Consider the following 15,450-nt stretch of genomic DNA (forward strand, 5'->3'; position numbering starts at 1 on the left):
TTCAGGTCTTTCAGTGTCTCCTTCAGTTCTATAGCCTCTGAAACTAAATTTGGTCGTCTTTTTATGACTCGCCCTGAGTTTTTTGTTTATTTGTGGCCATAGGAGAAAGAACTTGTATTGTGATGAAGCCATTACTGTTTTTATCATTACCTTTGTACTTATATTTACTGTAATCCTTGTTGCAAACATAGTTCCATTTAGGAGAGCAAACTTTGTTAAAGGTAACAAGTATCATGTTGGTTTTAAATAACTGAGATTTGTCTTGTTTAAAGTAACGCCTATAGATTGATGTGTTTTCCAGATTCTTATCATACTGTAGAGGCTGTCATTATTAGAAGATCGGTGTTACAAATTCTGGCCTTGTAAATAGCAGCACTGTATACTTACTGTTTCAAAATTTGTGACAGTTATAGAAAAACTAAAAAGACAAGATTACTGAGCTGCTTTTGTTGTTGAGAGAAATTTCTGGGTGGATGAATGATCGGGAATAAATTGAGTAAAACTTCTTTTTTTTCATCTGTAACAGTAGTAACTTGCTGAATAACCAACCCCCGAATGGTATTCAGTATGCAGTGATGATTATTATCCACAAGTGCTTGCCTGCCCGCCCTTGATTTCTCAGTTCTTTTTGCTTGTCACCAAGGCTAATAAGCTGAATAATAATCAGCTTCCTCAGTACCAAAATATGTTTTCAAAATAACTATTCTGGTTTTATTCATTCTCATAATTTTGAGGATCAATTAATTCCCTTTAGGGACTGTTTTAATGTTCCATTTTAAATTATTAATAGAATTAATCTAATTTGATTATTAAAATTAGTAAGAAGTTAGATTTTGAAGAGAAAAGATTTTGCATTGAGTCGGTGGTTGCGGTATCATGAGAATTCAAAGGACATAGGGCAACCAGCCTTATAGCACATCATTTCTTATAACAGATCAGAATCAGGAGAAGGAAACTAATAAGGTTTGATGGAAAATCGACTTTATACTTTCTACTCTGTATTCTACTTAATTTGTAAGGATGGAATTTATTAGGGGAAAAAATCTAGTTGATTCTTTTTATCTGTAACAGTGAAACTAGAACGTGAAGCTGAAGAAGAACGAATACGAAAGCACAAAGCAGCTGCCGAGAAGGCTTTCCAGGAAGGAATTGCCAAGGCAAAGCTGGTCATGCGCAGGACTCCTATTGGTACAGATCGAAACCATAACAGGTAAGTTACTAAACTTAATTTTTGTTATCTTCTAGAGCTGTTATATTGTTCCTAGTTATGAAACTGCCTAAAGTACCAAGAATAGACAGGCTTCCCTATTTATGGATGTCAGAAACAATTGCTCTTCACACATTTATTGAATATTTTCTGTGCCACATGCTAGTTACAAAGTTAAGTAAGACATGACCCTGTTCTTGAAGATACTACAAATATGAAACTTAAATTATTGTGATTTGCGAAATGTAATTCAAATAGAGTTTATTAAAAATAGGGATACATTTTGCATGTGTACATTGTGTGGAACCTAAACAGAAATATTAGAAGTTATAAAAATTACAGCTGTGAATCTCAAATTTCAAAAATGTTGGTATTCTTTGCCTTACTTTATCATTTGTATCTATCTGAATTCTCAGTGATATTGTGTGATCATCTCCACTAACAGTCATGCTCATAATCTGTCGTTATCTTATTAATATATGGTTGTGATTTATAGGTACTGGCTCTTCTCAGATGAAGTTCCAGGATTGTTCATTGAAAAAGGCTGGGTACATGACAGCATCGACTACCGATTCAATCACCGCAAAGACCGTGCGGACTCTCCTGATGAGGATTACTGTCCCCGAAGTATGTATATATCTACCAGTTCTTTTACCTTGCTTGGGTAGGGTCATTAATAAGGACTGTATTTTCTCTGTCACTTTTTCCATTTGAAAGAATTCTTTATTGTCTTCTTAGGTAGATGTATTTGAGTGGGATGGGAGAATGTGAAATGCACGGAAGAAGGAAGGAAACTAACATATGATTACCAATTTTGTTCCAGGTATAGTGTGAAAAGAGCTTGAATATTAGGATATTTGGGTATTAGATTTTATACAAGTAGTCTTCAAACTTTGTTCCTTAAAAGTCTCTTTGTAGGAACCTTAATGGCTGGAATTGAGGTGAAGGGGCTAAGAAGGCAGTTACACATCTTCCAAAACTTATTTATTCAGTATTTATAGAGCATCTTGTGTGTGCCAACCAACTTTTCATGTTTTGCTACAAGATAGCAAACAAGACAGATAAGGTCCTGAATGTCATTTAACTAAAATTCTAGTGAGGGGAAACAGCAAATAACTAAAAATAAGTGACGGAGAAAGGGTCATAAAGGGATACTGATGTTCATTTTCTTGATCTGGGTTCTAGTTACACGGGTCTATTCAGTTTGTAAAATAAATACAGAGGGGCACTTTTTTTCTTGAGGTATATATTGAATATATATTATATATAACAACATTTACATATATAATATGTATAATATTTCAAGAAAGAAATTAAAAGAAAAAATTTTTAATGAAAGAAACCAAATGGTGAGGTTAAGTCAGGATTTCTCAACCTTACTGACATTTTGGGTGAGATAATTCTTTGTAGTTGGGGGTCATTCCTGTGTATTGTAGGATATTTAGCAGCATCCCTGGCCTCCGTGGACTAGATGCAATAGTGACAGCCAAATATGTCCCTAGACATTGCCACATGGCTTCTGGGAGGCAGCCTGGCTCCCAATTGAGAACCCCTGGGTTAAATGATCTGCAAGCTTCCTTCTAGCTCTACTTTCTACGACCTGATGCAAATTACTTCTCAAATATTAGATCATTATATTTCTTGGAGAGATTTTTGTAAAATGCAGTTTTCCTTCATTTTAGAGAAACTCTTAACCCAAACTTAAAACTCAAAATTGTTAAAGAAATTAATATATAGCTCAGAGTTTCACAGGTATTTTCATATTGCGCATTGTATTAAGTGTTAGATTGTAGTACTTAGTAGAAAGATCTAGTTTTAGTAAACTTTGTAAATACCCACATGAGGGCAGTTGTATGTGAGAGCAGTAAATGTGAAGTCCGGATCTTCAGATCTGGGGGGAGAGTTTCCAGCAGGAGGAGAGACTGATTTTATGATGTTCAAAAGCTTAATGGCTGTCTTTAGAAATCAGGTTTCCGTAGTTCTAGCTCTCAAGAGAGGATGGACATCAGTCCCTTCACTTCCAGCGCATCCTGGCGGATGTTGTTGCTTCATGTTCCCTCATTCAGGCATGGCAAGGTCACTTCAGAGTCACTTGACTCAAGACTACAGGGTCATGTGTTCTGTTGCAGGGAAAGTGCCCGCAGGGTAAAGAGGGCAGAATGGGAGCAAGGGACAGGAGCCATGAGAGTATTAGTACAGGTTTCACCTTGGCTTAAGATCTGTCTGTATTCATGTCCTAATGGTAGATAGGAGCTGGTTTACAAAAAAGTTAATCATGTTTGACATTTGAAGCCTCCAGGGGTAAGTTTATGGTTTTATATGTTTCAGTTGTCTCTACTTCACTACAGATGTACAAGAAGTAAATTGTTTGATAGTTATTCAGTGCTCCCATTCCATTCTAAGTTGCCACACTCTGAACCTTGGACTGTGCAGCTGTTCAGCTGCATAGAGAGCAATTATCTCAGATGATGTGCTGTACATAAGGTGTTTAAGAGAAACTAGCACCTGCTGTACATTGGCTATATTCAATACGCAGCATCTGTGTTATTAGTTGTTGGCCTTGGCACTGTGTCCCACTGAGGTTTGAAAGTAGGAATTGGGTATTTACTATATTCAACCAAACGTTTTCATTTTTTTTAGGTAAGAAAGCAAACCTAGGCAAAAACGTAAGCATGAACGTACAACCTGGCCCATCAGCAGAAGTTGCTGTGGAGACCACCATACCCAAACAAGGACAGAATCTATGGTAATGTGAGCATTTGTCTGGTTGCTCTATTTTTTCTTTTTTCACGTTAAAATATTTTAGGGACACCTAGGTGGCTCAGTCGGTTGAGCTTCTGACTTGATTTTGGGTCAGGTCATGATCTCACAGTTCGATTGGTGAGATCGGGCCCTGTGTCAGGCTCCGCACTGACAGCGTGGAGCCTGCTTGGGATTCTCTCTGCCTCCTTCTCTGCTCCTTCCCTGATCACACGCCTGTGTGCACATCTTCACACTCTCTCCCAAGATAATAAATTAAGAAAAAGAAGGAAAATATTTAATATAGTGATACCAGTGATTATTAAATAAGATCATTTTGTATGACTTTGATTTCTTGAATATGTAAACTCATTGCTTTAAAAGCACACTTTTTTTTTTTGATAATAATATATTTTTTCTAAGCTTTGGAATTTTATTTCCCCCTTATAAAGTAACTGTGTATGTTCTATAATAGATCTTACATTACGTTGGCAGTGCTTTTAATTCTGGGAATAGATTTAGGATTTTCATCTTTATTAATTAAAGAATAAAATATTGTGTACATAGTAATAATCTTTTGTGTCAGTTCTCTTTCAGGCAGGGAGCTAGGTTTTGAGAGGGTCCCTTTCACTTTGTGATTGCATTAACTGTTCCACCTCTGATCCACCTTTTGGTTTAATGACCTTTTATCTTTTAGTTTTGTACATAAGTTTACTCTTTTGAAGGTGTGTGACAACTGTGCTTATTAACTTTATAAAATTTGTCTATTTTAGTAGGAAACCTTGGCTTCAATATTCTAGGGTAAACTTAACATTACACTTCATGGAAATAGTAAATTATTCTACTTGTGAGCAAGTTTGGAATTCTCTCCCAACTCCCACCAACAACCCTAGATCTCTGTAGATCTCTTTCTTAGTATTTGATTGTTTTTCAGAGTCACTAGGTCTGTTTTGCTCCTTACAGGTTTTTATGTGATAGTCAGAAGGAACTGGATGAGTTGCTAAACTGCCTTCACCCTCAGGGAATAAGAGAAAGTCAGCTTAAAGAGAGACTGGAGAAGAGGTAAGGACTTTCATCTTGCTCCTCACGGCTTCTCTTCAGCATTTAAATATCTTAGGGGATCTTTGTTTATTCATAAAAGCTATTAAAATACATTTTTTAAAAGTGTCTGTAACCCTTTAATGTCCTTGTTGCTTGGTATTTTCTTGACTCCTGCTTATTTGGAAAAGTCTGCTTTTAAACTTTAACGTACGTACAGGGTGGCAGGGTTATTTGTTGATTAGTGTGTGCCGTGCAGCGAGCTGAGGTCCTCATTGTGGTTAGGCATCTTTGCAAGGTCAGTGCCACATCAGTTGGCATTCGGAAGTATTCTGTCAATATTGAAAATAGCCAAAAAATGCAAACAACCTAAATGTCCTTCAGCTGACAGATGAACAAAATGTAGCATCGCCGTAAATTGAGCAACAAAAGAAAGTACTGGTACATGCTACGACATGGCTGAAACGGTGGAGTCAAAGAAGCTAGGTAAACAGACACATGTTTTAGGATTCATTTGTGTAAGACTTTCAGAATAGACAACTCCACAGAGACAGAAAATATACAGGTGCTTTCCAGTGGGTGGGGGACGGGGAGAATTGGGAGTGACTGCTCACAGGTGTGGGATTTCTTCCTGAGGTGATGGAAGTCTCGGAATTAGGTAGTTTTGGTGGTTCCACAACATAAAAGCCACTGAAGTGTATGCTTTAAAATGGTGAGTTTAATGTTAATGTGAATTCTGTCTTAAAAAGCCCCTCAAAACAAAAACTGTCTGCATCTGGGATTTGCTAGTGTCCGTCCTGCTCTAGCCATTGTTCCTGTCAAAGACAGGGCAAAGTTTTGGCTTAAGGCTGCCTTTAGTATCAAGTGCACGCTTTCATGGTTTAATTTAGGTTTGGTTGAAGAGAGAAGGAAAATACCATTCAGTACGTTGCAAGTTCTCCAGACTTTTGTGAGTGATGGTGGGTACAGTATACTAGTTTTAGTCTCCTACTTAATGTGGAGATTAAAATTGCATTCTGAATCATGGTGTTTTAATGTAGATATGACCAGGCAAATTAAGAAAGACAAGGAAAAATGTCAATACATAGAATCACAAAGGAATATAGTTCTGTGACTTTCCTTCTGTTTGGGTAAAGTATTTTTGATAGTTGGAATTAAAAACAAAACTTAAACTTTTTTCTTCTGTTGAACATTAAAAAAAAATCTCACCTATCTTGTTTTGCTGATTTTGAACTTTTTAAAGGCTATCAAGCATATGTGGTCTTTGAGATTTAATGTTTTTTAGTTAGCATTCTTATACTAAAAAATCATTGTGTTTAAGTGAAGTATAGTTGATATACAATATACTAGTTTCAGGTTCCATCCGTGATTTTTATAACTGAACTCCCATCATTTTCCTTTCTATATATGATTCTGTGAATTTGTGTAATCTTTGTGAATCTAATTTATCTGTTCTTTTGTTGGTGGTTATTTGAGTTTCCTTTGGGATGGCCAAGGGGATAAGGATAGGATAATGTATCACAAACCATTTGAGGTTCAAATTTGTAAAACAAAAATGTATATGCTCTTTTCAAGAAAATAAGTGATGGAGGATATAGAGTGTGCACTCAATTATCTCAATAAAAAAGGAATTTAAAAACAAAATGATAGATACCAGGCCAACTGGAAACAGAAGTGAAGTTTTTTTGTTATATCCGTCAACATTTATAAAAGATAATCATATACTCAGCCACAAAAGCAATCTCAACAGATGTAAGGGGTGCCTGGGTGGCTCAGTTGGTTAAGCGTCTGACTTTGGCTCAGGTCATGATCTCACAGTTTGTGAGTTCAAGCCCGGCATCAGGCACTGTGCTCACAGCTCAGAGCCTGGAGGCTGCTTCAGATTCTGTGTCTCCGTCTCTGTGCCCCTACCCGTTCATGTTCTGTCTTTCCCTCTCCCTCTCCCTGTCTCAAAAATAAACATTAAAAAATTTTTTTAAAAAGTAATTTCAGGATACATTCTCTGATCAGATTATGATAAAGTTAGAAATAAATTCTTTAAAGATAACCAAAGGATCTTAACTGAAAATTAAATGTATTCCTAGATAATGTATCAAAGAAGAAAATAAAAGGGAATTCTAGAATGAAAGCAAGGAAAGGGAAATCCTTTGTAAGAAAACCCATGGGATACAGTGAAGGTTGTATTCAGAGGAAAATAATATTAAAAGTGCTTGGAATGAACGAAATGGAAACTTAGTCTAACTCAACGGAGATGACCTTGAGCTTTAGTTTTCATTTTGTTGTAAGAAGCCAACAGAGAAGAGAGTCTGCTGCTGGGACTTCAGCAGGTTAATCTGTAGTGTGAGAGTGAACTTGAAGGTCCTTCTGTAGGGTCTCTGCTCAGTTTCATGTTTTTTTCTATGTTGTAAGGAATTCCAGGCAGGTGATTTAAAGTTATCTCAGGTTGGTAGCAATTCCTGGCAGCTGACATGAGCAAGTGCACATTCTTTGTGGAGAAGTAAGCTTCAAACCAGGCCTCAAAGAATTTCCACAGATAGAAATCCAAGAAACTCAAGGTAAAAAGGTCAAAACAAAACCAGACCAGGAAATGTGAATGAGAGCCAGGTAAAGCACTCCACTTCAGATACTGGGATTATCAAATACAGAATAAAAGAAAGGTGTTTTTAAAATGAGTAAGAAAAATTTGAGAATTTGTGCAAGAAACCGTGAGTCTGAAGAAACACCCAGGAAAGATGAAAACAGTCTGAGTAAGTCTTCTAGAAATGAGACCTGCCATTCAAATCGTTGAAATTTATAGACTGTTTTGAAATGTTCCTTTATTTCCCCTTCCCTCTACTCCAACTTTTCTAGGTACCAGGACATTATTCATTCTATTCATCTGGCCCGGAAGCCAAATTTGGGTCTAAAATCCTGTGATGGCAACCAGGAGCTTTTAAACTTTCTTCGTAGTGATCTCATTGAAGTTGCAACAAGGTTACAAAAGGGGGGACTTGGTTATGTGGAAGAAACATCAGAATTTGAAGCTCGGGTAAGAACATAAACACCCAATGAAATCTGTTACTTATGTAAACTCAATTCGGAATTGTGCCCTGATGTTCTTGACTTCCCCAGATGACCCCGGAAATCACATGTGGGTTTGTCCTGAAAGACCTGTGGAACCAAAAATTCTCTGTGTACATGTGGTATTTTTCCTTTGATATCTGGAAAATCTCATCATACACTTAGATCCTTTGTTCAAAAAGAGTTTTTCTATTTTTTTTTTTTTAAGATGTTATTTTTAATCTCTACACCCATTGTGGGTCTTGAATCCACAACCCCGAGATCAAGAGTCAGACACTCCACCAACTGAGCCAAGCTCTCCAAAAATCTCTTTTCTATTAAGTTGAATAGAAAACTGGTTTTGGAGTCACAGTTCTGGAACATTGCTTAACGTATCTGTTATTTAACATTCCCATGTAATTGGTGCCTATGCTTTAAGGTCTGAAACATGTTTGTGTATTCCCATTTGTCCATCCTTGTCACTGATTGGCTCAGAAGGGTTTGCTTAATGTTGGGTAGCACTGGTGCTGGTGAATGGATACATTTCAAGGCCCATTTACGGTCTTGTCATTTACTGCTCCAAAAGACTGTCACGTGCTGTGGATGAACCAGTTCAGGAGACCCCATGTTCCACGTGAGGTAGGTTTAGATACCACAGCCTGAGAGAAGATTGGAAAATACTATCCATCAGTTGTTGTAAAGTGCTTTTTACTGATTTTAAATGATAAAGTCCATATAACTCCAAAGGTAATAACATTTGTGGGTCTTTTCAAATTATACGTATGCATTAAACATGTATTGTGTGATTTTTTTATGAGCAGTTGCATCTTTTCTCCCCATTTTTCCTAATTTACAAATACATTCCATTGTTCTCAGTCTTTATATTACTTTGGGGTACATAATAACGGTAGGAGTTGATAGGGTAGATGTCTTACAGCCAGACTTCCATATTTCTGTGTCTTTGCTATTAGAATTAGTAAAACATATATGCAGCTTTCTCTCCTTTTTATTTATTTATTTATTTATTTATTTATTTATTTATTTATTTTTTAAAGTAATCTCCATGCCCATTGTGGGGCTCACACTCCCCATCCTAAAATCCAGAGTCTTTTGTTCCACTGACTGAGCCAGCCAGGCACCCCCAGCCTTTTCTCTGTAACTTGGTTATGAATGCGTGGCACATTTCCTGAGAAAAAGGATTTAAACATCTTTGTTGTTCTTAATGATGTTTTTAAAGAATTCTTCACCCTAAAGGATTTTGCCAGTTTCAAAATCAACATATACTTTTTTGTTTATTTAGCATATATTTATCCATTGCCTGCTTTGTGCCAGACCCAGGCTCACACCTTGCTAACATCGGGTTGCCATCATTCATCTTTATTTCTTTGTTGTTCTAAAATGCTATCTCTAATTGACATGTTTTGTGTGACTGAGAAGGTAGTGTTCACTTAAGTGCATGCTTTGAATCAAATTGATTTCCTTATCCAGGACATAAATGAGAGGCTTAGGTGAAAAAGTATGGAAAGCATATTTACCTGGCTTATATAGTTTGTAAGCCGGTGGGTCAGGTAATGTTTATTTTCCTTCTCATTTTCTCTCTGCCTTGAGACTGCAGTTTGTACATAGTAGGTACTCAGTTGCTGAGTGAATGAATGACTTCTTGAGTGGAGCAAGTTTCAGCATCCCGTGGGTCCCATTGCCAGGGAAATGGAAAGTAATAAGTTGCTTTTCAATGTATAAACCACCCACTGAACTGAGGCACCGAGGTAAATTCATGCTATGTGACCCATTTGGGGCCCAGGTTGATTTTAATTTAGTTGAGGATAGTCTCCTCGCATCTTGTTGGCCTTTCATTCATTCTGGTGTTTCCATCTTGACCTTTCATTCATTCTGGTGTTTCCATCATTTCCTGTAGGTGATCTCATTAGAGAAACTGAAGGATTTTGGTGAGTGTGTGATTGCCCTACAAGCCAGTGTCATAAAGAAGTTTCTCCAAGGCTTCATGGCTCCCAAACAAAAGAGAAGAAAACTCCAAAGCGAAGATTCAGCAAAGACAGAAGAGGTGGATGAAGAGAAGAAAATGGCAGAGGAAGCAAAGGTATTTTGTTCATGAAGATGCAGTTTCATGACTGTGGAAGAGTGCGGTCTGGTTTTAAAATGGTCTGACCCTGTGATTTTACCTTCTGTAAGCACTGTTCCTGCACCAGTGGTCCATTTTTATCACTTTCACTAAATTTTGTGGTTTTCAGATTCGTCTGTGGAGCAGAGCTGGATAATGGCTCAGAGTGTCCCCCGCCCCTTTTGCCAGAGCTGATTTCTTTTTAAAAGGTGGTAGCAGTTTTTAAGTTTTCAAAAATGGTAAAATACTCGTAATGAGCACTTAGTCATTTTAGCCGTTTCTATGCTCTTTGTCAGTTGTGTGTCGAGTGCCTACGGTATTATGTAGCCATCTCCCCTATCCATCTCCAGAACCTTTTTACCTTTGCAAGCTGACACTCTGCCCCTTAAAGACTGAACTACCCATTTCACTCTCCCCTCAATCCCTGGCAACCACCACTTTCTTTCTGTGTCTGAATTCAACTAGTCTGAGCACCGTTACATAGAAGTGGAATCATGCTATTTGTCCTTCTGCGACTGGTGTATTTAACTTAGCATAACGTCTTCAAAGCTCATCTGTGTTATATTATGTGCCAGAATTTCCCTTTTAAGACTGAGTAATAGTCCATTCTGTGTATATACCACATTCCATATTCATCCGTCCAGGCACACTTGGGTAACTTCCACCTTTTGGCTCTAGTGGGTGATGCTGCTGTGGGCCTTGAGAGCTTGCTGGGAGCCTCTAGCAGGGGAGTGCCACTGTATACCCTTGACTGAAGAATGGTCCTGCTCTATGGGGGAAGGTTCAGGAGGGCTGGACAGCGAGGGAGGAAGGATACATTCAGCTAGCCCACCACATGTGCCAGATCCATCCTGGAGAACTGGCATGACAGATATTGCAGCCGGTGGCCCTCACATCCAGTAATGCTGCTTAAACACCAGTATACAGTTATCTGTTAGTTCTTACTTTCAGTTCTTTTGGCTGTATACCTAGAAGTATAATTGCTGCATCATTATAGTAATTCGGGTTAATTTTTTCAAGAACGGTCGTGTTTTCCATAGAAGCTGCACCATTTTACATGCCCATCAGCAGTGCACAAGGGCTCTGATTTCTCTGCATTCTTGCCAACACTTGGTATTTTCTGTTTCTTTGGTTGCAGTCATCCTGATGGGTGTGAAGTGATCTCTTGTGGTTTTGATTTGCATTCCCCTAATGATTAGTGATGTTGAGCAATGTTTTTGTTGGCCTTTTGTCTGTCTTCTTGGGGGAAATGTTGCTTTGAGTCCTTTGGCTGCTTTTTAATTGGGTTGTATATTTTTCACTGTTGAGTTATGTAGGTTCTTTATATGTTCTGGGTATTAATCCTTTATCACATGTGTGATTTGCTAATATATTCTCGCATCCTGTGCGCTGCCTTTTACTTCTCTTGGTGATGTCCATTGATGTGTGAAAGTTTTAAAGTTTGACAAAATTCACCTTACCTGTTGTTTCTTTTGCTGCTTCTGCTTTTAGTGTCACATCCAGGAAATATTGCCAAATCCAGTGTCAACAAATCCAGTGTCCTTCCCCTCTGTTTTCTTCTACAGGTTTTAGAGTTTGAGCTCTTACACTTAAATCTTTGATCCAAGTGCACCTGGGGGGGCTCAGTCAGTTAAGCACCTGACTCTTGATTTCGGCTCAGGTCATGATATCGTGGTTCATGGGTTCGAGCCCCGCGTTGGGCTCTGTGCTGACAGCGTGGAGTCTCTCCCCCTCTCTCTGCCCCTCCCTAGCTTGTGCACACGGGTGTGTGTGCGCGCGTGCTCTCTCTCTCTCTCAAAAAAATTAATAATTAAATGAATTTTTTATTCATATTGAGTTAATTTTTGTAGAGTAAGGGTCTAACCTCAGTTTTTTGCATGTGGATATCCAGTTTTTTTGGTTTTTAAGTTTTAAAAGTAACATGCTCATTGTAAGTAAATCCAGTGTGAGAGGTACGTGAAACATGAAACCACTCCTGTCCTGGTGTTGCTCCCCAAGGATATCAGTCTTTAGTACTTTGGTGTGTTTTCTGTATACATATGAAGATAGTTTTATGGCAGTTGGACAGAATGGAGTCATCTGCATCATGTTCTGCGATTTTTCACCCCTCAGCATAATCTCTGTCTGTCTCCTTTCAGTCCGTATAGATCCACGTGACACTGTTTTCTCAGTATCTTAATTCCTTACTGATGAAATGTCTCTGGTTTTTCTTTATTAGAATAATCAGCTCCATTTTTTTGTTTTGTCTATTAGATTTCTGCTTAAGATTACTTAGGAAGAAAAGAATTTGAAAACACTACATGAAGGGAGTGGTCCCAGGCATTATCCCATAGAAGAACACTTTTCCCTGTTTTTGATTTTTCTCCACTCCCTCATTTCCTTCTGTTCACAAACATCTGGTAAAGACTTGCCTTGTGCCAGTCGTGTGGGAAGTCTGGAGGTCATGGTGATGAGTAGAAGCCAGAAGTCCTTGCCCTCAAGGAGTCCCGCTGGCATGGGAAGGATGGTCTTGGTGGCATCCGAGCGCTGATGAGAAAGTGCGGGAGCCAGCCTGCCTGTGAGGGGTACCTAGGGCAAAGCGGGGCAGGAGGAGAGGCCATGTCAGCTGGGTTTTGAAGAATAAGTAGGAGTTAATCCAGTCGTGGAAGGGCACATAGGCTTCGTTAGATTGAGCTGACATTGGCTTTCTCCTCACGGGCCAGCCGGTCCTTGTTTTCCCTCCAAATTGATACAGAACACAGAATGAGTTTACTCTCTAAAGCTCCTCAGGTATTTGTACACTGTTGTCAAGTTACCCTCCATTTCTTCCTCAGGCCAAGGGTGAAGCATGATAAAAGGATGCTTTTGGGAAGGAGGTAAGCAGAGCAGAGAACTAAGATTCAGTCCGATAAAGGTTTAACTATTTTTTTTTAATGTTTTTATTTATTTTTGAGAGAGAGAGAGAGAGACAGACCGCGCGAGTGGGGAGGGGCAGAGAGGGAGGGAGACACAGAATCTGAAGCAGGCTCTAGGCTGTCAGCACAGTGCCCGACACGGGGCTCAAACCCATGAACTGTGAGATCTTGACTTGAGCCGCAGTCGGATGCTTAACAGACTGAGCCACCCAGGCACCCCAATAAAGGTTTAACTATTAATTCATGACTTAGATTCAAACACTCCACACATGTTGGTATCTTCCTGGGATTTAGTTCCCACTTCTCTGTTCTCTTTTGATGGTGGCACGGCATTCAGGTAAGCTTCTAGATGAAGTCTAAGATGTTAGATGGTTAATAGTCTCCTTTGCTAAGTCTTTTCTCATTAGGCCTCAGTTTTAGCCTTGCTGAGTACTGCATGGGCTTTATTTTTAACTGTATCCAGAAGAGTCTCTTTCTTGACGTGATGTTCCCTTGACATTTCTTTGCCAGTAACAGTTTCTCATTGCGCAGCAGTAGCTATAGAATTCTTGTCAAAAGTTCTTTTTTAATATTCCTCCCCATAGCAAAGTAACCTCTTTTTAGCTTGTCATATGAGACTTCATTCTTAACTTGATCGGGGAGGAAAATATGAGCGTTTTGCTGGTTTAACCTTGGGGCCCAGACACATGGTGCACAAATGGAAAGCATGGAAGAGTTTCTTGGAAAATCAATTAGGTTGCCTACTAAGTAGTTCAACAATGTTCTCCATTAAAATGGCATTATGCCCTGCCTGCAGTTCCCGACCAAAGGTCAGCTTTGCCACAGCTCTGAAATTTTCCACTGCCCTTTGCTTTGAAGGTTTCCACTTAGCACAGGCTAGGGTTTTTCAGCTGGCACTAGGTGGTTGCTTGAACTAATATCAGTCTTTAAAATATCAGTCTTCAGTTTCCTTACTTATAAAAGTAGATGGTTTCTCGAATCCCTTTTCGTAATAGTTGATGATTTCAGATATTTAATGTTTATTTAATTTTTTTTTTTGCATTAAGTGGGAAAGCCGTTGTATAAATTGGCAAAATCCTGGGTTCTTTTAAGGCTATTTACTTTGGATGTATTTGTCCCTAAACTTGATTATCTGTTTTTCCATTTTAAATGTTCTTTTGTGGAAGAATATGGTTGAAAGCCTTGTCATATCCTAGCTAAGATAGGATATTGCCTTTTTACTGTTAGTGAAAGGATTAATGGGAACTTTGCAGGTAAGCTGGCTTCCCCTTGATTCTGTTACATCCACTTCTACCTAGGGACCAATTTTATTTAAACATGCTAGAGATTTGAATTTTCCATCAGAATAATGTGTTTAGCCTCCAGCAGCATTGTAAGACCTAGAGGATTTCCTGGATACCACCAGTGTCGAATGTCAAAACTTTGTTGCCACTGTATATCTGTTTTGAAAACAGTGTCTTTAAAAGCAAAACAAAAAACCCAGTGTGTTGAATATGGTGTGGGGTTTTTGTTTTAATGTGCTGGACTGTTTGGAAGTTTTTACAATGACAGGAGAACAGGATGGTCTTTCAAATCTTGAATGCCTAATGTTTTGCCCTCAAAATTAGAGGTTGGTTGGAATGTAGGCTGGTCTAAGTGGATAACTCAGTGGGTTTAACAGGATGCTAGTGATTATCCAGTATCTATGATGTCAAGAGCACTGGGATTGGGGATCTAGAAATGTGAAGGAGACCTGGCCCCAAATTGCTATGAGACTTCGGGCAAAAATAGTAAATGAAGATTATACAAATGTGCACATATGTTCATAGCAGTATTATTTATAATAGCCCCAAAATGGAAATACCCCAGATGTCCCTCAACTGATGAATGGATAGACAAAATGTGAATTATCCATTCAGTGGTTATTATTCAGCAGTTAAAATGGAATGAAGTATTGTTATATGCTACGATGTGGATGGACCTAGAAAAATTATGCTCAGTAAAAGAAGTCAGTCACAAAAGGCCACACAAAAGGTATACAGAATGTCCAGAATAAGAGAATCTCTAGACCAAAAGTGAATTAGTGGTTGCCTAGGTCTGGGGAAGTGGTGGGTTAGGGTGGAGGATGTGGAGTGGCTACTAGTGGGTGCAGGGGTTCTTTCGGGGGTGCTGCAAATGTTCTAGAATTAAGATTATGTCGCTAGTTGTACAGCTCTGCAAATACATGAAAAACCATTGTTTTCTTTACAGGTGAACTTGTTAACATAAATTATGTCTCAAGTCTGTATTAAAATGAGGTTAAGTAAGCCTATTTCCAGGATCTTCCAAAAAATTTTTTTTATTTTAATGAGGCCAGATGTGCTATTGAGTACTCAAATCTTTAATTCATAGGAAATAGTAAAAAAAAAAAAACAAAAAAACAGAGAGGGTACTAT

At 38.5% G+C, this 15,450-nt stretch overlaps 1 protein-coding gene across 1 annotated transcript in view; it reads left to right on the top strand.

Moving 5' to 3' along the window:
* The window catches only part of BAZ1B (bromodomain adjacent to zinc finger domain 1B), a 72,257-nt gene that overhangs the window by 44,513 nt on the left and 12,294 nt on the right, over nucleotides 1-15,450 (top strand). Inside the window, exons 8-13 of the mRNA XM_053894033.1 lie at nucleotides 1,072-1,210; nucleotides 1,704-1,834; nucleotides 3,848-3,953; nucleotides 4,910-5,008; nucleotides 7,835-8,012; nucleotides 9,939-10,121. Coding sequence (XP_053750008.1) covers nucleotides 1,072-1,210; nucleotides 1,704-1,834; nucleotides 3,848-3,953; nucleotides 4,910-5,008; nucleotides 7,835-8,012; nucleotides 9,939-10,121 — 836 coding nt within the window. The remainder of the gene's footprint in view (nucleotides 1-1,071; nucleotides 1,211-1,703; nucleotides 1,835-3,847; nucleotides 3,954-4,909; nucleotides 5,009-7,834; nucleotides 8,013-9,938; nucleotides 10,122-15,450) is intronic.

Source organism: Panthera pardus, unplaced genomic scaffold, assembly GCF_024362965.1.
Source record: "Panthera pardus isolate Hobbes unplaced genomic scaffold, ASM2436296v1 HiC_scaffold_4, whole genome shotgun sequence".
Classification (NCBI taxonomy): domain Eukaryota; kingdom Metazoa; phylum Chordata; class Mammalia; order Carnivora; family Felidae; genus Panthera; species Panthera pardus.